This window comes from Protomyctophum bolini, assembly GCF_963924005.1.
Source record: "Protomyctophum bolini genome assembly, chromosome: 5".
Taxonomy (NCBI): Eukaryota; Metazoa; Chordata; class Actinopteri; order Myctophiformes; family Myctophidae; genus Protomyctophum; species Protomyctophum bolini.
Genome location: NC_137866.1, coordinates 29755622 through 29780157, shown reverse-complemented (window position 1 = coordinate 29780157; position 24536 = coordinate 29755622). Strand labels below are relative to the sequence as shown.

The window sequence follows — 24536 nt, the reverse complement described above, 5'->3', positions numbered from 1 at the left end:
ATACAAAAAAAGGATAAGTCAAAAAGTAAAAGAGATATTACAAGAGAATGAGTTCTAGTTCAAGTACTACGATGGATCCAAAAAGAAAAGTACAAGAGTCGAAAAAGGCTAGCTGTGCAAGCAGCCGATGAACCGTACAGGAGCAGAGTTGGACTTGTTCCTCGGGGTTTAGTGTGGCATATTAGCTGCCTCATCATGGTGTTACCTCAGCTTTTATAGCATGTGGATCGCACCAGAGTCAGCCCTCGGTCTACACGAAAGTTCCGTGGCACTCTCCAAGTTCTTCCCGCAAAACACATAAGTCATATCCCACAGCACCGAACGTCCCAGAACAATTGAGTTCTGCCAGAAGAGTTCAGAGTGACCTGGCTGGATGTACGGATGATTTCACATAGTAAAACACTTCAGAGGAATATACAGAAATACAGGAACAACAAACCAATACCAGCTTTCCTCTGGGAAAACATTCAGTGGAGTAATCAGAACATTCGGTGGTGCTAGAACACTGTACTGGTTCAGAGTGAGCAATAACACACAGTACAGGGTCAACATGAATACCCTCAGTCAGAGGGTCAATTAAAGGGTTAATAGAATATACACCCCTATATATGTTATTCTATAACAGCACCAGGTGACACGTTTTGAATGTAGTAATGTTCAGCAACTACACGACTAAAGACACTGAATATCTTCATGGAAAAAATGAGAATCGTGTGAGAATCAATTCTTGTGGAGATTCACATTTGAGCAAGAACCGTGCAGCACTACTCTGTTAGTAGAGAAATAAAGCACCTATTGATCGGCCAAACATCGGTATTGATCGGCCAATACGACAGGCCAAACACGATTATAAATGGCCGTTAGGGTTAGGCCAGTGGCCGATGTGTTCTGGGTAGTTTGATGAATGTGTGATTGGTATATCTCACCATCCTGTCTCTCTCCAGTTTGTGCACCAGTCCTGCCAAGCTGCCGTTGGTGGGCTTTCCCTTCCCGTCCACCACCTCAAACAGGCTGCAGAACATCCCACACTTCATCACTGTGAGAGAGAACGTTTAAAAAGGTTAAGCTTTCCCTTCCCGTCCACCACCTCAAACAGGCTGCAGAACATCCCACACTTCATCACTGTGAGAGAGAACGTTTAAAAAGGTTAAGCTTTCCCTTCCCGTCCACCACCTCAAACAGGCTGCAGAACATCCCACACTTCATCACTGTGAGAGAGAACGTTTAAAAAGGTTAAGCTTTCCCTTCCCGTCCACCACCTCAAACAGGCTGCAGAACATCCCACACTTCATCACTGTGAGAGAGAACGTTTAAAAAGGTTAAGCTTTCCCTTCCCATCCACCACCTCAAACAGGCTGCAGAACATCACACACTTCATCACTGTGAGAGAGAATTTAAAGTTTAAAAAGGTTAAGCTTTGTGGACATGCAGGGTTCTGGCAGACCTCTCATGAAGCCTTATGCATGTGTTTAGTGACTATACTGTGCGTCAGTAGTGTGACGCACAGTATAGTGTGACATGAAAACCTTTTCCCCAAAAGCTTTCATGTCAAGGACCCCCAAATTGACACTAATCAGCCCGCGGACCCCCATTTGAAAAGATATGCCAGGGACCCCCATAAGAGAAGATTGTTACGCTTCTAGCAGTGATTCTCAACCCGTTTAATTTCAAGGATCCTTAGTTTGACATGCATTAGTCTACAGACCCCTATTTAATGGCATTTCTATATCTGGGACCCCCCCCCCCCCCACATATATATTGTAAAATCAATGTTAATTTATTTCTGAGTGTGTACCCTAACGGGTACATTTGGTTACATTAGTACACTCAGAGTTACAGACCCGTAAGGGTCCTTTTGATTCAAAACTATCATTTATCACTAAAGACCTAACCACACCAAAGGGTTTTAGCGTTGTGCCAATCTGTCCTGGGGGTCTTCTTTGACTCATATTTCAATCACGTAAGGAAGAGACTCGAGTTTTACGTTGGAAAACACTGGTTCATTTTATTTTATAAATTATAATGTTCCCGCCACTGATGTCTTTATGTGAGCAATATCCTCTGAGACAAGAGTTCTGCTGTTGTTTAACAGCATCGTTGTGATTTAAGCATCGATTAACATTTAATCACAGCTGTGCTCATTTACAGTACACCATGCAGTCTCTGGTGTGTCATTGCTTTAATTATACAACGGCTCTACATTCATCTATTTATTAATCCAGTAATGAGTTCTACATTCATTCATCTATGTATTTATCCAGTAATGGGAGACAAAAGTTTGTTCGTACACTCAGCTAATGCAGTTCCTTCAAGACAGTGAACAAGCTTGTTCCACTGGCCGCTGCAGCTATACTATGGGATTGACTGGCGAGTCACAGTGTGTCGAAATTGGATTGTCTGTCCCTACTCCCGCCGAGTCCCGCGTTCACCTTCCTGTGTGAAGCTGAACATTATGTTTTAAATGTGAACGAGGTACCGTACCTTCCCGTGTGATGCTGTACGTATCCCAGCTGAACAGCACAGCAGGAATCTTCCTCTTGGCCTGGTCCAGCTGCATGCCCCGACTTAGGTCCAGCCTCTCGGGCCTGAAAGGTTTCACATCAAATTATTCATGTCGATACCTCATTCATACAGGTTCATCATGCTTTTATTGGTGGTAAAATAAATGACAATCAACCTCGTTTATTGTCACAAAACACTGGAAAATGAATCACATGAAAACAAGGCCTCCGTGTGTAAGTGTAACATCCAGGATTCATAACCGGGCCTCCCGTGTGGAAAGTCAACATCTTAACCACTAAGACAAAGGGAGTTCCCTCTGACTTGGGGAAGATGTTAGACTTTGAGGTTGTGAGCCATTCTGCTAAATAAGGATCTATAGGTGGAATAAGCTAAAAAAAAAAAGGTAGGTATAGGGGTGGGTGGAGTAAAGTTTACTTACAGTTTGAAAGGCAGATAAGGACGGGTGGAGGAGCGGACGCACACATGGAACATCTCCTGGCCTTTGTTCATCAGGGGACCGCTCCACACCGTGTAGCAGCACTTCCCTGGAGGACAGCGGAATCACACGTCACTTATGACAGGTTACACGTATGACAGGTCACGTATGATGTCACATGTATGACAGGTCATGTGTGACAGGTCACTTATTATCACAGGTTACACGTATCACAGGTCACATGTATGACAGGTGACGTATGACAAAAAGCTACAGGCTTTAGTTCCGACATACTATTGATCCTACTGTCATTAGACTAACCCAAAACCCCAACCTAATCCTAACCGCAAGCACGATGCAACACATGTCAGACCAACACATGTAGGACCAACACATGTCGGACCAACACATGTCGGACCAACACATGTCGGACCAACACATGTCGGACCAACACATGTCGGACCAACACATGTAGGACCAACACATGTCGGACCAACACATGTCGGACCAACACATGTAGGACCAACACATGTCGGACCAACACATGTCGGACCAACACATGTCGGACCAACACATGTAGGACCAACACATGTAGGACCAACACATGTCAGACCAACACATGTCGGACCAACACATGTCGGACCAACACATGTAGGACCAACACATGTCGGACCAACACATGTCGGACCAACACATGTAGGACCAACACATGTCGGACCAACACATGTCAGACCAACACATGTCGGACCAACACATGTCGGACCAACACATGTCGGACCAACACATGTCGGACCAACACATGTCGGACCAACACATGTCGGACCAACACATGTCGGACCAACACATGTCGGACCAACACATGTAGGACCAACACATGTCAGACCAACACATGTAGGACCAACACATGTCAGATCAACACATGTCAGACCAACACATGTAGGACCAACACATGTAGGACCAACACATGTAGAACCAACACATGTCAGACCAACACATGTCAGACCAACACATGTCGGACCAACACATGTAGGACCAACACATGTCAGACCAACACATGTCAGACCAACACATGTCAGACCAACACATGTCAGACCAACACATGTAGGACCAACACATGTAGGACCAACACATGTAGGACCAACACATGTCAGACCAACACATGTCAGACCAACACATGTCGGACCAACACATGTAGGACCAACACATGTCGGACCAACACATGTCGGACCAACACATGTCGGACCAACACATGTCGGACCAACACATGTCGGACCAACACATGTCGGACCAACACATGTCGGACCAACACATGTCGGACCAACACATGTCGGACCAACACATGTAGGACCAACACATGTAGGACCAACACATGTCGGACCAACACATGTAGGACCAACACATGTCAGACCAACACATGTAGGACCAACACATGTAGGACCAACACATGTAGGACCAACACATGTCAGACCAACACATGTCAGACCAACACATGTAGAACCAACACATGTCAGACCAACACATGTCAGACCAACACATGTCGGACCAACACATGTCAGAACAACACATGTCAGACCAACACATGTAGGACCAACACATGTCAGACCAACACATGTAGGACCAACACATGTCAGACCAACACATGTAGGACCAACACATGTAGGACCAACACATGTCAGACCAACGCGTGATATGTAGTGCATCACTGTTCAAATGTATCGTTACACCCCTAGTAGTTAGGGTTGACGTGATCGAAATCGGATCGTCAGGGACATTCCTAGTATCAATATAAATAACCATATCATGATATTAGACTGGATATTGTCTGTGCTTTTGATTAGCATCACAAGTGTACTATAAAAATATAAATTGGATCAGGAAAAATAGGTATCGGCAGATACTGCTGAGATGATGCTTTAGCTATTGAAAAATAGCAGATCTACAAGCTCGTAGCGCTGCACTCGGTGGTAGGTCTGCTATTTTTTTTAAATCGTGAAATGTGGCACAAATCTTTGAATATATATTCTTTCAGAGCGAACTGGAACAACATATTTTCAGATGGGGGTCGGCGGCCAATTACTTTTAATTTTGGGGGTCCTTGACATGAAAATGTTTGAGAACGAAACATGAAACATGGGGGGGGTCATGATTTAGAAGGCATTTGTAGAATCGAGCTCATGTCTAAATGGGTTTTAAAAGGAACCCTGGCTAATATGACAAATATATTTTATTTGCCCTCTATAACTAAAATTAAAAATTAAAAACACTTTAAATATTTTATTTCTTTCATAAATAGAGAATCTATTTAATCCTGTCGCAAGTTGATGATGTCATATGTCTATGTGTGGTCCAGGCTCCAGCCCTATGGAATATATGGAATGCACATGCTAATACAAAGTATTTAAAATATTGCTTTGATGCTCATATTATCCTTAGGAAACATAAAGTTGTTTTTAAGTGGTGCAACCACTTCTACAACCAGCTTTGTCCGTGTACCTGTGTACATGTGTACCTGTGTACGTGTGTGTGTCTTTGAGCACGAGTGGTGTGCGCATGCGTGCGCGTGTACCACTGGTGTGCACCCGCACCCGTGTGTGTAGTGCCGTGCATGTGCGCGTGCACCACTGGTGTGCGCACGCACCCGTGTGTGGACGTTGTTGCTACATAATTAGCGTCAATGCTAGCGACCTAAAATATAGCCATCCTTGCTCTAGAAAGCGCCAATGTTTCCATCTAGACCACCGGATTATCAGCAAAAACCTCCGAAAATCGCGCTAATGGACCAAACCATGGAGAGCTCCGTAGATTATGAGTTATTCAGCTTTTAGAGAGGGGAGTTGCGCCACTTGGTTCACACAGGTGTGATTTTTTTATTAGCATATGCATTCCATACATTCCATAGGGCTAGACCATATGGACATAATATCATCAACTTGCGACAGGAGCAGCTCCTATTGAGTGAAAGAATCTCTATTTATGAAAAATATACAATATTGAAGGTGTTTTTATTTTTGTATTTTAGCTGTAGAGGGCAAGTATAATAGCCAGGGATGCTTTTAAGCACGTGCAGTTAGTAGGTTGATAAATATGTACCTCTGGTTGATTGAATAAATTAAACATGTACAGTAGGTTGATAGGTACGTACCTCTGGTTGATTGAATAAATTAAACATGTACAGTAGGTTGATAGGTACGTACCTCTGGTTGATTGAATAAATTAAACATGTACAGTAGGTTGATAGGTACGTACCTCTGGTTGATTGAGGAGGGATGTTGAACCTGTTGATGGAAGGAAACAATGTTATATTCAGCCAGTCAACAAAGACATTGTTTGCGTTTTGTTAACATTTTATGATTACGTTAGAGGCTTTTATTATTGCGTTGCGACTATACGTAACTATTGTCTCTTGGGAAGCACTTCGGGTCATCTGCTGTAGTTATTAAATGTGCTATAAAAAAGAAACTTGACTTGGCCAATTTGTGTCGTTTGTAACATTTGTTGTTGGTGTGCGTGCAACTATCTCAAAAAAGAAATCCCAAATCAACTGTTACGTTGGTTTTGGCTTGAAGATTGTTTATTATACGAGTAACATTCTCTTTACAACGAACGTCTATGGGACTGCTGAAACTCTCTCAGGAAAGCCTGCCATGTTTTTGCCCTTCTGTAGTAAACTTTGAGGAAAACAAATCGTAGGGTTTCATTTTTCTTTTGTGTCTGAAATACATGCTGGTTGCCTGCATATTATCCCATTTTGACCCGAGATCAGATTCAAAAAATGTCTTCTACACCCTGACAGTTTTCTGAAAAAGCTATGTTTCTATGTCAGTCGTTCATAGCGCGGTGGCGCGCTATGAGCTTATAGATCTGCTATTTTTCAAAAGCTAAAGCATACCAAAATGCTAATACCAAAAGGGGTTCCCGCCCAAAATGGGTTAATAACCCATTCTGGACAGTATTAGTTATGCTTTAGCTATTTATAAATAGCAGATCTACAGATCTACAATAGCAGATCTGCGAGCTTGTAGATCTGCTATTTATTTATTTTTATCGTGAAAATGTTGCGCAAATCTTTGAATATATATTATTTTATAATTTATATATAACGTTTTTAACTCAAATCTTTGCTTCTGGGGGAGTCCCTGCAACAACATATTTTCAGATGGGGCTCGGTGGTCAATTATGGTCATTTTTGGGGTCCTTGACATAAAATATTGAGCACCACTGATATAGAAACATAGGGTATTTCAGAAAACTGCCATGATTTAGAAGACTTTTTCTTTATTTCTTTTCGACGTCAGGCCTTAAAACCAAGCGTACCTGTGTGGAGTCAAGGGAGCCAGCGACGCAGCGTCCTTGCCTTTGTACGTGAAGGAGAGCACGGCGTACGGACACACGTGGCGGGGCCGCGCCTTGATCTCCTCAAACGCAAACTCGAAAAAGTATTGCTGGAAGAAAAGAACAAAAAGAAAAACGTGTATGATAATAAAGAATACTGCTCAACCGTCACACTGTTCTAGAGTGTAATTGAACACTGTACACTGTCAAGAGATACGAATGGATTATTAGTGATCCTTGTGTTTTATGATTCTTGTGATGAAACCAAAAGGTCCATTTGGTTTCATTTTACGCTCTCAAAGTCTACACAATTATAGAATGTAGAAGAATAATAAATAAATATATATCTTTTTGTTTGTTTGTTTTTCGTCTTTATTTTATATTTTTTATAGATGACAGGAAATGGGGGAGAGAGATGGGGTGGGTGACATGCAGTAAAGGCCGTCGAGATCGGGAGTCGAACCCGCGGCACACTGCCAGACTGGACTACCAGCCAAAGTGCCTGGACCGCTGAGCCACGGCCCAGGCTGAATAATTGTTAAGTGTGATCGTTTGCGCCTGTTATCTCTCCTAATGGTACCAACATCAATACAGCAATGGAATTGTGGACAAAATCATAATGCAATGACTACAAAATATTCAAAGTATTGGGTCTGGTGAGGCCAAGTCTCCTCAAATGGTGGTCCGTGTGGCTCAAATACCAAATAAATAATGGTGCCTTGACGTGAAAAAAAGGTTGAAAACGACTGCGGTAGATCCAATTTCAAGCTAGAATCAAGACGGAAGCCATTGTCTCACCTGTGTGAGCTCGAACGCTCTGTAGGACAGCAAAGACGAAACCCTGTTGGCGTTTTTGGACATGTGACAGTCGAACTTCTGCGTGGGCTCCACCGCATTCTTGGGCATGCTGTCGAATATATACTTTACTCGGCCCTGGGGGGGAGGGGGGACGACAACCAATCAGCGCTTTGACATCAGCTGTTATGTCAGGTATTAACAGTGGTGGAAACTAACTAAGTATTTTACTTAAGTACTGTACATAAGCACAATTGTGAGGTATTTCCAATTTCAATGTTTTTTAACTTCATCTCGGATCCAAATGCTATTATTTGAATACTTGGGTATTGGGTAGATGTAGATTTTGATGATTATTGCAAAACAGTTCATATCCATTTCAGCCATTTGAAAATAGCCGACCTACAAGCTTCACAATGCATCACGATGCAACGCATTGTGAGCTTGTAGATCGGCCATTTTCAAAAGATTTTGAAAACTCGAAATGGGGCATAATGAGTATTTTTACTTTTGGTACTTAAAGTACATTTGTATGTCAATACTTTTGTACTTTTACTCAAGTGAACTACGAATTCTGGCATTTTACTTTGCCATTTTACTTTGCTAACCGAGCATTTCTAGATTGCAGTATTGATACTTTTTACTTAAGTAAAACATTTGAGTACTTCTTCCACCACTGAGCATTGACATGCATGTTGTGAACTAGTGAAATTATGTACTTATTTATCCTGAGTGAACGTTGGCGTTCCTTACCCTCATAACCTTAAATATGATCATGTCGCCGTAGGAACCCGCTTCGAAGGGATTGATTTGCAGCAGATCTGAGTTTCTGGAGAGATACACACCTAGGAAGACAGAAAGGAGTCTGCGTTAAGACATTTATGTCCCTAGGAAGACAGAGAAGGAGTCTGTGTTAAGACATTTATGTCACTATACTTCAAGTGTGGGTCATGACCGAAAGAATAAGGTACAAGATACAAGCATCCGAAATTGGTTTTCTCAGGCGGGTGGCTGGCATCTTAGAGATAGGGAGAGGAGTAGAGTCGCTGCTTCTTATCGCTTGGAAAGGAGCCAGATTAGGTGGGTTCGGCCATAATGGTTCAGATGGAGGACCAAGGATCAGATGGGATTGTAGAACGCCTCTGGAATCCCCCAGGAGGAAGTCACTAATGTTGCTCTGGAGAGGGAAGTCTGGAACACTCTGGTGGAGTTGTCAGCCCCGCGACCCGACTACGGATAAGCGGTTGAAGATGGATGGATAGATGAAGAACACCAGAAGTAATGTGGTTTCGACTACTTCCGCTATTTTGTACATTTTTACTTGCGCAAGCAGAGCGCACAAGTACCGCGATCGGCTGGGTATGTATGTCTGTGTTGTCCACCGGCCAATGAGTATGTATGTTGGTGTCCTCCACCAGCCAATGGGTATGTATGTAGGTATGTTGGTGTTGTCCACCGGCCAATAAGGGACAACTATTGTTGATGACGTAACTACGTGCATTTGGTGATTGGCTGGGTATGTACAGTATGTCGGAACATTCCGCCGGCCAATGAAGGACCACGTACGTTTCAAAATTGGTATGGTATTAATCGGCTGGGTATGTATGTTGGTGTCCTCCAGCCGGCCAATAGGGTGCCACCATTCTTGGTGACGTAACTAATGTACGTTACAAAGTTGTATTTAAAGGGTATAAAACATTTAGAACAGCAATTGTAGTGGACATTGGTTAATAGCATTGCGCCATGAGCGCATCTCATGGCGTGCTCTGCTTGCACACAAGTAGGCCATTCATGGGGCCATTAATGGCCTACTTGTGTGCAAAGCACGGCAGAGTGCATTTCTAGAGATTTTTCTTTAATTATTAAATGTGTCATTGATTTCTTTGTATATTTAACCCACTGCCGCCAGGATTAATAAATGTATTTATCGCGCATTGCCAAGGTTTTTCCCCCTTTCAACCCTTATTTTGAAGAGCCAAATATCCGTAACCGGATGTTACGATGTCATAATGCTGTGTGTGGTGTCTTGACCGGTTGTTGTTCTCTCGCTCGGTGCACAAAAAACCAGACCGCGAGTATATCAGCGCCTGCTGTTGACCGTTGAAAAACCTTTTCACCGGAAACGACATTCATTGAGCCGATTTGGAGATACAGGCCATTGAAATCAGTGGATGCAGTGGATGCGTGCCCACTGCCCAGACTGGAAATCAGACAGATAATCGTAATTTACCTCAATGTCTAACATAAAAATCTACATTTTGCTGATATACAGGACTTTGGTACTGTATGTGCGTTCCTCAGCCACACGCACGCAGACAGCATTACATTCACAGAAACCACCCAATGATAGAACTGCATACGTTTCTATTAGTTACGCTTAATTATTAAACCACTTCACCACTTTTCAACATCTCTTCATATAATTGGTCCCTACTAATAATCATAATAAAACACCACCATTGTTTCCTACTCGGTCTGTGTCTCACAGGACGGCTGTGGGCAGTTCAGAAACCGGTCTACCAGTGACATCGATGGGGAATTCAAGCTAATAGATACGGCAGGCTTTCTAGTCCTGAAAAGTTGCAGTGCGAAAATGGAAGCCATCGTTCTCACGATAATAAAAAAAAAAAAAAGGTTTCTGGGTTTCTGAACTGCCCACAGCCCTCCTATGAGACGCAGACTGAGTAGGATTTTTTTTTTTAAAATGGTGCCATTTTATCATGATTATTAGTGAGGACCTAGTATATGAAGATAGGTTGAAAAGTGGTGAAGTGGTCCTTTAACTGTTTAATTGATTCATCTCTTAACGGTGATTAATGGATTAACTATTAACCTCCCTAGTGACAGCCCTAGATACAAGGCCAATCACACGAGAGCGCACAGGACGAGGGCGGTTTGTATAGGCCATTCTCAGCTGTTGCTGCTGGAGTTGAGTATTAGGTATCCTTCACTGTAACCTTATCAGGTCCAAGTGCACAGAGGCCTGCCACTCCAGAGGACAGAATACCAATAGAACAGTGGTTTTTCATATCAAGGTCCATTATTTATTCTGCATGTGAGCCACAGAGCACCATTTGATGACATTCCTCTCAGACCCACCCCAAAACTAAAGAACATTTTGTTGTCTTTGGATAAGAGTTTGTCCACAATTCCATCCATGCTGTATTGATGTTGGTACCATTAGGAGAGATAACAGGCCAGCGATCGCAATAACAATTCTCCTACATTCTCTAATTGTGTAGACTTGTAAATTAAGTAATGCAGATGTTTAACAATAATTTAACTCTTGAGAGCATAAAATGTGTCTCATGTTACGCTCTCAAGATCTAATAAGGGTCGATTTGGTTACGAACTCCCAATCATTTACAGTAGCTGTGGATCACCTGGAACCCCCTCAAGGACCACTGGTTGAGAACCACTGGGGAATTATTAGGTATCATTGACCTTATTCACACGGCTGCCATCTTGCCAGCAAGGTACTACTAGGTGCAATTTCCCATTGGCAGCCCGTTCATCCAAACAGAAAAGTCCTATCTGATTGTATTAAACAACGTCAAACTCACCAACATTGCAGCTGTACGGAAAGCTAGAATGATCCTCTTTCAATCTGTAATGTTTTTGTTTCATAAAAATCCACCGCAGACAATGTTATGAGCTACTTCCTGTCAAGACATTCTGCGTGTCAGTGTCAGTTTGGGAGTGCTCGTTGGATACCACTCAACAGTCCTGCATGCCACCCGTTTTGAATGTGCATATAATGCAGGAGACAGCAGGACGTTGCTTTATTAACCCAGTTAGACCTGACGTTGAAATCAAATCAAATAAAGTATTCTGAAAGAATAGCCTATATAGTCAAAGATTTTTTTCACGATTTTTCAAAAATAGCTAAATTATAACATAATGTTTAAAACACCAAATGGGGTTCCCGCCCAAAATGGGTTAAAAACGAGTGCTTCCAAACTCCATCACCTGCAAGGAATTGCTTGACATGAAGTACCGTAGCTCACACCATATGTGACCAGATTTGACTGAGAGCCTGCCATGGCGCAAATTCCAGCTTTTCACCAGGGGAGAAAAACTTTTTTCTTCTTCCAAAATGAGTTAATAGCACATACTAGAGCATGTCTGAAATAAGTGTCAGAGCTGAAATCGACATGTAAACATGAAATAAATGCTTAAACATGTTGCTACGAGTAAACCTTTCAAGCCTGTTTTCTCAACTCGCTGTTTTGGAGGGTCATACTGAACAACCAATATGTCCATTTGAAGCTATGATTCCCCCGCTTTCATACTAAAATTAAAAGAAACCCAATGTCAACTTTGGTCACATATGTCTACGGTGGATTGTTATGAAACAAACTTTGCAGCTAGAAAGAGGACAATTCAGGCTTTTCTCACAGCTGCAATGTTGCCGAGTTTGACATCATTTAATACAATCAGATAGGACTTTTCTGTTTGGATGAATGGGCTGGAAATTGCACCTACTTAGCACCTTGCTGGCAAGATGGCCACGGTGTGCATAAGTTCAATAGATGTGACAGCGCTAAGAATAGGCATGTCACACACATTACATCTTCGCCTAATCGCAACTATTTGAGATAATCACAATTAATCATTTGCATAATTGTCAACCGTCTCCATGTCGAACAATACATGTCGAAAAATCCGTACAGTTTCAAAAATAGCAGATCTATTTTGCCATTTTGCCGTCTGGGCTTGACGGCCGAGCTACACCAGGTTTTTCAGCCCGCGTTTACGCACACACACATTTATAGGTCCAGTCCTATTTTAAGAGTGCGTATGCTGGGCTCGCGTGTGCGCATAAACACGCGCTAAAAGCCTGGTGTAGCTCGGCCGGCATGGCTCGGCCAGGCTTACTTATTATACTACGTGCCATTATTGTTATCATTCTAGGTTGTTGTTGCTATTGTTGTGTGTCTCTCTCTCTCTCTCTCTCTCTCTCTGACATGGTCAAGGCAGATGGCCGCTCTATGTGTAAAGTGTCTTGAGGCAAACTTTACACTGCAAACTTTGCACTAACAAAAATGCTACTGAAACATTTTAAAGCAAATTCCCTCTAAAAAGACACTCAGACCTTCAGAGACTGAGCTTTAGCATAGAAATAACAGAAACATGAACAATACTTGTGTAGCAAACAACAGATGCGAGAGCTGCGAGTGTGCATGCATCCCCCCCCCCCCCCCCAACTCCATTTCCCAAACCTTTTTAGTAATTACTTTCAAACAAATCGTCAAATACACAAATACAACACTAGACAGGCTACACATCTGAGGTCCCCCCCCCCCCTTATCATACTAGTTGTGGTCAGTTTTCCATTAAATACAGACGCACATTATTAAATACAAATACTCGACTGGTTTACAACTTTCTTCTCTGAACTTGTATAAGAGCAAATTGAAGGATGTTCTGATTGACCAGATCACTTAAATGATTTGTATTTTAATTATAATCTCTTCTCTAATCATGGCTTAGATGATCAAACTGCATTCCAATGATGTTATAGATTTTTATTATTATTTATATAGTAGTATATGCCTCCTCCTAGCACTTTCCCTTTTATATTGTGTGCTTTCTATTGCATTGTTTTCATACTGTGCAAAATCTAATCAAATCAATCAAGGACTGACAGACTCACCCGATGCGGGGTTTCCTAAGATGTTGTTCCTCGAGTGTCCCACACTGAGACCCTTCTCACAGATCCACTGGAGCTGCAGACAGACAGACAGACAGACAGACAGACAGACAGACAGACAGACAGACAGACAGACAGACGAGAAGAACACAGAGCAGTGCTGTTCACAATCACATGAAAAGCATATCACTGTCGTCAGGGAGACAGACGGTCAAAGGTCAAGGTCTAGAAGCTCCAAACACAGCGTGAAGCGACTCGTATTTTAGTTTGAGCTCGTCGATCTGCAAGTTTTGATACTCGAGTACCAATGCATCCGTGTGTAGACTCTTCAGAGTTGTGGCGGTCCATGAATTAAAAAAAAAAAAAACTTTGAGAACCACTGACCACTGGGGGGCAGTGGCTCACAGTTCCATCCCTGTGGGCTCCCCCAGAGTTAGTGTCGAAGTGTCCTTGAGCAAGACTCTGCTCGAGGACAAAGACTCCCGATGTGCAGGTTGGTGCCTTGTATGGTTTCCTCCGTCATCGGTTTGTGAATGTGTGTGTGTAATGTAATGTACAATATATGTAAAGGTGTATGAATGTATGTGCGTGCGTGTGAGAATGTAATGCACAATCTATGTAAAGGTGTATGCATATGTGTGTGTGTGTGTGTGTGTGTGTGTGTGTGTGTGTGTGTGTGTGTGTGTGTGTGTGTGTGTGTGTGTGTGTGTGTCTGTGTGAATGTAATGCACAATCTATGTAAAGGTGTGTGAATGTAATGCATAATCCTTGTAAAGAGCCTTGGATAAAAGCGCTATATAAATGTACCACTTTGAGAGCCGCATCCTTCAGTCACGGTTCTCCGGTGTGTGAAGGCATACTTTGGTTAGACATCCTATCAGTCTGACAGGCATTAGTCCCACAACACCGTTGCTCCCGACATGCACTGCCATAGTGCATGTCGCAGGTTACAACTAACCTGTAGCAGGTTACAACTAACCCGTAGAAGGATACAACTAACCCGTAGCAGGTTACAACTAACCCGTAGAAGGTTACAACTAACCCGTAGCAGGTTACAGCTAACGGTTACAACTAACCCGTAGAAGGTTACAACTAACCCGCAGAAGGTTACAACTAACCCGTAGAAGGTTACAACTAACCTGTAGAAGGTTACAACTAACCCGTAGCAGGTTACAACTAGCCTCGGAAACCCAGACGTTTTTATTTCCAGGGACAAAAAGAAGTCCACTTCAATTCGGCATAGAGTAGCGCAAACGTCGCTCTCTCTGCTGATTTCTGATCGTCTGCACCTTTGTTAAATTGAACCAAGTCTCTCTCTCTCTCTCTCTCTCTCTCTCTCTCTCTCTCTCTCTCTCTCTCTCTCTCTCTCTCTCTCTCTCTCTCTCTCTCCCTCCCTCTCTCCCTCTCTCTCCCTCTCTCCCTCTCTCCCTCTCTCCCTCTCTCTCTCTCTCTCTCTCTCTCTCTCTCTCTCTCTCTCTCTCTCTCTCCCTCTCTCTCTCTCTCTCTCTCTCTCTCTCTCTCTCCCTCCCTCTCTCTCTCCCTCTCCCTCTCCCTCTCCCTCTCCCTCTCCCTCTCCCTCTCCCTCTCCCTCTCCCTCTAACCAGTGGCAGGTTACAACTAACCTGTGGCTCCCGACAGGCGCGGCAGGTAACAACTAACCTGTGGCTTCCTGTGAGGTTGGGTTATAGAGCGTCCCAGACCCGCCCCCTCGAGAGACCCGGAAAAGAAATCCCCGTTCATTTTCCTCATAGACTTTTCAGAAAGTATTTAAAGACGTTTACGCAGCGGACCAAGCCAACTCTTGTCGTGACAAATCATGACAACACAATTTTTCGGGCTGAACAAATAATTAGAAAGAAGAAGAAAACGGCAGGTTACAACACCTTTCTTGTTGTTTTTCTTCTTTGTAATTATTTGTTTGGTCCAAAATATTGTGTTTGTTGTCATGATTTGTCACGACAACAGTTGGCTTTGTAAGGTTTATAAGGTCTTTAAATAAATGCGTTTTGATATGTCTATGGGAAAAATGCATTGGGAACTATTTCCTGGGCCAAGACAGACCTACCCTGGCTTTGTCGGGGAACAGGAAGCAGTAAGACAGACCTACCCTGGCTTTGTCGGGGAACAGGAAGCAGTAAGACAGACCTACCCTGGCTTTGTCGGGGAACAGGAAGCAGTAAGACTCGGCCAGCTCCGCCTCGGTCCGTCCCTCCTGCTTCATGGCTCTGCGCTTCTCTATGAACTGGAAATATGAAAGAGGACAGACAGAAAAAAACATGGCCGTCAAGTCTTCTCTATGAACTGGAAACCAAGGTTAATTAGCGATTAAAGGTTAGGAAGCGAAGACCGTATGGTGGACTCCATGTTGCTCCCTGGAAGGAAAGAAACATGCGCAATTGAGACCAAGGAAGCTGAACGCCAAGTGTTGGCTGCATATAGCCCATTGCGCATGTTTCTTTCTTTCCAGGGAGCAACATGGAGTCCACCATCGCTTCCTAACCTTATTTAATTGCTGGAAACATGAAAGAGGACAGACAGGAAAAAAACATGGCCGTCAGTTGGTGGTCTGTCTGTACCTCACACACACACACACACACACAAGTATTAAGACGTTATTCCAACGATGAAATTTGAGCGAGGTGTCTCGACCCCAAAACACTTTCATTGGTTGAGATCTACACAAGCTGCTGTTTATTGGTCATTTGATTGGTTCAGGCTACGTCGCAACGCAATGACCAACGCTCCATATCAGGACACTTTTCACTTATAGCCCCGATGTCCGTTTAGGACCACAATCTACAATGTCACTAATTACACAGCCATGAAAGCTGAGGAGGACTGTATCCGCTTTTAACCCATTTGGACCGGAGATCAGATTCTACAAATGCCTTTTAAATCCTGACAGTTTTCTGAAAAACCCTATGTTTCTATGTCAGTGGTTCTCAAACAATTTCATGTCTAGGACCCCTAGACTTATATGTATTTGGCCGCGAACCCCAATCTCAAAATGTTGTTCCAGGGACCCCCCCAGAAGCAAAGATTTTAGTTAAAAACGTTCAGATAGCAGATCTACAAGCTCGTAGCGCAGCACAGAGTGCCGCGCTAGTGATGACTAAAACCGAGACTAAATATACTGACAATTCAACAAATGAAAACTAGACTAAAATGTTAGGAAGGGACTAGTGGACAAGGGGTTCAGTTTTATGCTAAGTTGCATGCTGAAAATAATGCGTCGCAATTTTCAGCATGCAACCAAAGGGTAAAATCTGCCATTACGACGACATCAAGGCCTGTCAAAACACATTTTAGTCGACTAAATCAACTGTAGATTCAGTCGACTAAAATCTTATGACACTTAGTCGACTAAAACTGGACAAAACAGTAGGACATTTGAGGTGACTAAAATGTGACCAAAACTAAATGAAACTTGCCACTCAAAAGACCACGACTAAGACTAAAATCAAAATGTGGACATACTGTAGTGTAGAATATATCTACCTCTTTCTCCAGCAGCTCGTTGTGGATGAGTCTGGCTTTGCAGTAGGTGAAGGTCCCCCGCGACGACTGGTCCAAGTAGAACCGAGACAGGATCTGCTTCAGGTCCTCAAAGCCTCGGCTGTCTGGGGGGAGGAAGTCATACATACCTGTAGCTGGAGGGAGAGAGAGATAGAGAGACAGAGAGAGGATTAGCATATAACACTGGTTCGCAAAAGTTAGAATTTCAAGGCCCCCCCATAATTCTGAGAGCATACAAGTGATAAGAACCATGGTTCCATCTGTACACTATCAGAGTTAGTCTGTGGCGAGGGAGAGTGGAGTTTGCTTTCAGGACGGTTGCCCGACGGGCAAGTCGGTGCATTCCATCTTTCTTCACTACTATAGGCTATGAAGAGCAATGCTACCTTTTTTACAGCGGCTTTTTAAAGTGGCTGTCCTGTCGCCACTCCTCCGCAGTTATCCATTGGATTCAACACTAATAGTTCTACAGAACGCAATTTGACCTGATCTTTATGAAGTGGGCATAGCCTTTGGGCCTGAGAATGTCGTGTCAAACCCCGCTTGAAATGCTTTAAATATTTAACCTACACAAAGCTATGGAGGGAAGGGGGGTATTTTATGTTTTACAAATGTATATCACTCAATTATGCTTTGTGACGCGTTGTAGGCTAGTAGACCAGCTATCTTCTATATGGGGGTTCCCACATTGATCACCACTGATATAAAAACATAGGTATTTGAGAAAACTGTCAGGATTTAGAAGGATTTAGAATCGATAGTTGCACCACTAGACTTGAGAACATTATCCTTTGTGTTTCCACTAGGCTAGCAATAGACATGAGATCAACAGAAGGATGTCAATTCCCTTAACCCATTTAGACCCGAGGCCGATTCTAAAAAAAGAAAAACTGCTTCTAAATCCTGACTGAAAAACCTGTTTCTATGTCAGTGGTGCTCAACCTTTTTCATGTCAAGGGCCCCCAAAATTATCTGTATTTGGCCACGCAACCCCATCTGAAAATTTGTTGTTCCAGGGGACCCCCCCACAGAAGCAAAGATATGAGTTAAAAACGTTCACTGTGATAATATATATTCAAAGATTTGTGCCATATTTTCACTGCAGACCTACAAGCTCTGCTATTTTTCAACAGCTAAAGTATAACATAATGCTTAAAACACCAAAAGGGGTTCCCTCCCTGAATGGGATAATAAATAATAAAATAAAAAACACGGACAGTGGTGTGACGGTGTCCGTCAAGTCATGGGACGATAGAATTACTACATCGATGAACCTCTGAACCTATGAATATCTGAATTTCATAATAATTTCTTTCATAAACCTTTTTTTTGGAAAAGTAGCCCCAAGAAAGAGATGTATGTACTGTGTGCTCTGCAATATTATACGAGGGGGGGGGAGGGAAATAGATATTATTTGGTGGTCTGGACTCTGGACTCAAAACATCAATACATAAGTATGTGAAGTTTTCTCAGTCGAACATATATAACGCTTCATGACGACGCCATCAAGGCCAGCCAGAATACATTTTAGTCGAGTAAATCAACTGTACATTTAGTAGACTAAAATCGTTCTAAAACTAGACTAACACTGAAACATTTCCGTTAACTAAAATGTGACCTAAAAGGGACACTTCACCCTTTTAGCCAAAATAATATATGTGTTAATGACGTTTAGAAGATTTAGAACTTTCCTGGGGTCTTTGTGTGTGTAATATAATCATTTTAGATTTTAGCAGTGTCCATGATGTCACGTGTCCCAGTTTAACACTAAATGAGAATGTGTTCAAAAGACTGACAAAAAATGTAATTTGCGGTCACAAATCGACACTAATGTCGCTGCTGCCTACAGACAGATGAGCTAAATATAGAAAACCTCATTTCAACCCAAACGGATATGGAGTGACGTTACTCCTCCTACCTTGACGACTAAATCATGATGTTATCCATGTTTCATAATGATGTGAATGTGAAACAAAGTAGTAATGAATTCAAATTCTTATTTGGTTAGCCTTGCACCTTGCCCATTACATCGAGGGTTAGTACTAACATGGACAAGCTATCTCAGTCACAATAGAAATCAAAGACTGAAGCCCTTTTTCTGCACATAATTATTTTGACCAAAGACAACTATTAAGATTATAAATCATCTTTGTCCACATAAAATCATCATCACTGGATTATCACTAAATCAGAGGTCATATCGCCATGCTGGCTTGTAGTGGACTTGTTTTTGTCAAAATTATGTTTTTGCGCTGACATACATACAACTCCGAGAATGGAACCAAATGGACCCTTACAGGTCTGTAACTCTGAATGTACAAATGGAAACAAATACACTATCAGAGTTAAGGGGGGTCCTTGCAAATAAAACATGTCTGTATACATATTCTGAAGAAAGCTTAGAGACTGACATTCAGTAATTGGTTCTGAACAAATTAAGAACAATATAATGGTGTGTAAAAAAGGCCTAGTCTTCTCCATGAACTGTGATATTTGCCTGTGCACACACAGACATAATAGATGACCCCTGGGTCATAATGGTGCAGCGCTCTCTAGGACTGGTCATCGATGAGGTGAAGTCACACAAGGCCAGGTTGTATAGTATTTGAATCCTCCAAATGATTATGTTTAGCCCTGAGGACGATTCTTAAAAAATGTCTTCTAAATCCTAAAAGTTTCCTGAAAAACCTATGTTTCTATGTCAGTGGTACTCAACCGTTTTCATGTCAAGAACTCCCAGAATTATCTGTATTTGGCCACCGACCCCCCCATCTGAAAATATGTTGTTCCAGGGAGCCCCCCCCAGAAGCAAAGATTTGAGTTAAAAACGTTCACTCTGAAAGTATATATATTCAAAGATTTGCGTCACATTTTCACGATTTTTCAAAAATTCCCGCCCCAAAATGGGTTAAAGTTACTACACGTCGGATCGCCACACTCACTCAATCAGCCGGTATAAAGTTCACATGACGCGGGGTTGGGCTCAACACAGACCCAGCTAATAAACATCTGCCTGCCTATCTTTGCATATAAACAGACGCCAAACAACTTTAGAGATTACAACCACTACTGCTGCTGCTGCTGCTGCTGCTCATCCCAGTGGAGTGGAGTCCACTCACTGTCTCCAAATAAAATAAGTGCCATGTCGGTACGGTGCGTCGGTGCAGGCGGGCGGCTCGGCCGGTAACTGCAAAAGACTGGACACTCAGATCTTTAACTTTGGACTAGTTACTAGTTACTGCGAGAGGGACAAAAAAGTAGTTTTGTACCAGGCAGGGACATATGAGCACAGAAGACAACTAGAAAAAAATATGCAATAAAAAGAGCATGATGAACACGTATTTTTGTATATATGTTCATCGTGCTTTTTATTCTGTATGCATGTATTGCACTGAAGCTGTTTGACGAAACACCTTCGGGATTAATACATTATTTATCTATCCATCTATCCTGCAGAATTGAGAGTGTGTTTGACCATCTCCATTCAGGCCCACCTGCCCCCTGGCAGATAAATAAGACACTAAGGGTTCCCCACCTGCCCCTGGCAGCTAAATAAAACACTAAGGGTTGCCCACCTGCCCCCTGGCAGCTAAATAAAACACTAAGGGTTGCCCACCTGCCCCTGACAGGTAAATAAAACACTAAGGGTTGCCCACCTGCCCCTGGCAGGTAAATAAAACATTAAGGCTTGCCCACCTGGCAGGTAAATAAAACTTTCAGGTTGCCTGACTGTGCAAGTGCTCGTTTGGGAGGGGGACACAACCGTCTAAGCACACAACAGCAGATATGTCTAAACAGCTGAACGTAGCCAGAGCGCGCCGTCTTCTGTTCTATGGAATATAAAATAAGAGCACTGTTTATCTGGGCGAACAGTCATATTCATAGCTATTTAAATATTTGGCATACAAATTGAGGTGACATTTTGTATCACAAAGCCCCACAAAGTAAAAATAAATATAAACAGTAATTCAAAAGAATAGTTATTGCACGGTTTAAAAGTTTTTTTTAAACAATTTTAACGTTTTCAATGATTTAAGCGCCGGAGTAGTGCAATAACAATAGTGTGCTTACCTATAGGCAACCGTTTCCACACTAAATATCCTTAAAAAACATCTGCATGGGGTGCGGACGGACAGTGGCAACAGTCAATGTTTTGGAGAGGGGTGCAGGGGTTCACTCAAATGGTAGTGGTACTTTGTGTAGACCATCCACACCACTGTGGGGTCACTTTGGGGTCCCCAGCACTGTGTTATGGGGTCCCCAGCGAAATGAGCAACAGCCTCATTTCACATTTCAGCTATACGGAAATAACCAATGTGCATACCGGTACATCAAGCTCACAACCTGCGGTGTGAGCTTGTAGATCTGCTATTTATGAGCAGAAAAAAACAATGTATTGAGTTACTATGGGGTCATCGTCGTGCTGGCTTGTGGTTTTGTCAAAATATATCGATATATTTATTTTTTGCCACGGACATACAAAACGACCGGATAATAATATTACCAAAAACGCACAAAGAGCTAGCCCTGAATGACCATAACAGTTCTGTAACTGTCCGAGCGTGTACAACATAATGAATTGTGTTACACAGTAAATTGTGTCACACAGTAAAAAGCATCATTGTATACATTTGTAACCTTAAAAAAAGGTTACAAATGTTACGATCTTTTACTGTGTACGAGAAGCTTGTGGTGGTGGTATATAAAACTTTACGCCATAAGCATTATGATGATCTTATTTTGATCATAAGACACAATTACTGAATGTCAAGTCTCCAGTTTTTCTTGGGAATATGTATGACACTGATTTTGATACGACGACACTATGTAATATGGCACATTTAGGAGTCCAACTAGTAGGCCTACTAGTGGTTCTCAAATGTTTTATTTTTCAAGGACCCATTCCATGCTAGAAGGCTTTCTTACCTTTCTTTGTAGTTGTTACGTCCCCACCAAAGAGGTCCAGGTGTTGTTGTGTGCAAAAGCGCATTATTGGCCATTTCAATGCATTGCATTGAATTGAATGGGGCATTGGGGTGTTGTGCTAATTCGCTTATTTCCATCGCTCAAAAAAAAAAATATATATATATCCGCTCTTCATAATGTAAATAGTATCCCAAGCGGCACACTTAAATAAGCAAATTAGCACAAAAACCCAACCACCACTGAGGGCTTATATTAGGGGAAATAGCCAATAATGTACTTTTGCACAAAATAACACCTGGACCTCTTTGGTGGGGACATAACTACAAATAAAAGGTAAGAAAGCCTTCTAGCATGGAATTCTCCTTTAACTCTGAGAGTGAACGTCCCAAATACAGAAAATATAATGGTCACGAAAGGGGGCTATAGGCACTAGCCAGACCTGGCCTTCCTTCACGTCACATGCCTCTGTCCCTCTCTCTCTCTCTCTTGGCACTTCCAAAAGTGGCAGGGAGGGCTGTACATGCAAGCTTCCATGGCTGTCTGGGGGTCTCCGTGTACACTGTACAGCAGGCAACTATGTGCTGCAGAACACCCCAGTGCACGTTCCTTCAATCCATCCATGTGTTGTCCAGGCCAGCCAGGGCTAAAGACAACAGCCAAGCCAGGCAGGCACGCTAGCTAAGAAGAGTGCGTGTGTCAAAAGGATTATGTTACCAACCTAGTATTCATGCTAATATTAAGTAAACGTACGTGTGTGTGTGTGTGTGTGTGTGTGTGTGTGTGTGTGTGTGTGTGTGTGTGTGTGTGTGTGTATATTATAAAACACACACACTTACACACACGCGCGCACACATACACAGCAACAGGGGCTGACTAGCTATGGAAGAGAAAAAAAGAAGGGGAAAAAGGTGGGAGCTAACTTGGCTACATGCAGCATTATGAAAGGCAGGTCTGTCTTCAAAGAAAGCCGTAAAAGCCAAAAGTACAACAGCTATAGCCTTCGATTTAAGACTCTCCCAGGTGTATATTTGATACGTTTTTTACATTTTAAAATGTCAAAATCGATCAAAAATGCATCTTTATCCAAGGCTAAAATGAAAGGCTGTGTGTGTGTTTATGTGTCTCTCAAAATAAGCTAAACCCAAAGTGTGGTGGCAGCAACAACTAGCCTCAGATTAACATGACTGTCTTGGGGTGTATATTTATTTGATCGATTTGGGGACATTGACATTCTCCACGTCAAAATCGATCAACAAAAATACATCTTAATCTAAAGTCTAAAAAACAACAACAACAAGCAAAATCCACATATATTAACGCCCCACGACAACAAGCACACCTTTCCCCCCTTTAGTCTTCCTGGGGATCTGGAACGAGCTTCTCCGCGGCAGAGGGAGCTCCTCTCCCGGCGGCCTGCCGTGGCCGTGGCCACTGCCCGCCGTCGCCGGGCTCATGGAGCTCCGGCCCGGCGGGGGGACTGACTCTCTCTCCGCCGCCTGGTGGAGGCCCTGCTCCCGCTGGCCCGGGCCCTGGCCCTCCTTCCTCCGCCGGTCAGGGTCTCCTCCTTGCTCGGACATTAACGTGTCTTCCCCGCATCCTCCTCCTCCACCACCGCTAGCCTGCTGCTGGTCGCCATTTTGGTTGCTGTTGCTGCTGGCCGACGCGGCCCTGCTGCTGTCCGCCGCCTCGGTACCACCACACTCCTCCTCCTCCTCCTCCACTGGCTCCCGGTGGCTCTTCTTCCCCTCGCCGCCGCCGGGATTCAGGGCCATGTTTCGGGGGAGAAGAACACACGACCACCCTACCACCACCCTTCGGGGCTTTATTTATAATATTGTTGTTTCTTTGCTCCTGTCTAAAGAGTCTTATTATTATTGAGGTGCCGCTGCTAGGCTAGCTGTGCTGTGCTCCACACACACTGTACTGTTGCTGCTAATAGAGCTCGAGCTCCTCACCCAACCTCCGCCATTGTGAATAATGACGTAGAGACAGCCCGGACGGACAGTTTTTTTTTTTCTTCTTCCACCACCACCACTGCAAAACGCTGCCGTCACTCTCTGTTTACAGACAAGGAGGGAAATCAGCGACACCTAGTGGTGGTTATTGGGTATTGTAACAGCCAGGTCAAGTTAGTGGGCACTGGGTACCAATATCTTGGACAGATCTGGGCATCCTGATTGATTGATTGATTGATTGATTGATTGATTGATTGATTGATTGATTGATTGATTGATTGAAATATGTATTAACATTTTGCAGAATCACAGTACATTTCAATGCACAACTCAATGCAAAGACTGTTAACTGTGAGTGGACGACACCATAAAGCATTACACTTGTTTAGAAGAGGGTCCACCTTGTTCAATTCATCAAAAC

At 43.0% G+C, this 24536-nt stretch overlaps 1 protein-coding gene across 6 annotated transcripts in view; it reads right to left on the bottom strand.

Moving 5' to 3' along the window:
• tasorb (transcription activation suppressor b) overlaps positions 1 to 24121 on the bottom strand; it is a 60184-nt gene extending 36063 nt beyond the window's left edge. For 5 of the 6 annotated variants that reach the window (XM_080763448.1, XM_080763451.1, XM_080763450.1 and 2 more), the window contains exons 1-11: positions 23500 to 24121; positions 17217 to 17368; positions 15868 to 15960; positions 13722 to 13794; positions 8819 to 8910; positions 8069 to 8203; positions 7253 to 7380; positions 6185 to 6213; positions 2942 to 3047; positions 2482 to 2585; positions 927 to 1036 (exon numbers count right to left, since the gene is read on the bottom strand). In XM_080763448.1, coding sequence (XP_080619574.1) covers positions 927 to 1036; positions 2482 to 2585; positions 2942 to 3047; positions 6185 to 6213; positions 7253 to 7380; positions 8069 to 8203; positions 8819 to 8910; positions 13722 to 13794; positions 15868 to 15960; positions 17217 to 17368; positions 23500 to 23932 — 1455 coding nt within the window. In that variant the 5' untranslated portion in view covers positions 23933 to 24121. Of the gene's footprint in view, positions 1 to 926; positions 1037 to 2481; positions 2586 to 2941; positions 3048 to 6184; positions 6214 to 7252; positions 7381 to 8068; positions 8204 to 8818; positions 8911 to 13721; positions 13795 to 15783; positions 15816 to 15867; positions 15961 to 17216; positions 17369 to 23499 lie in introns of those variants that run through there. The other variant, XM_080763453.1, reaches the window with a different exon arrangement.
• Positions 24122 to 24536: the final 415 nt, after the last annotated feature.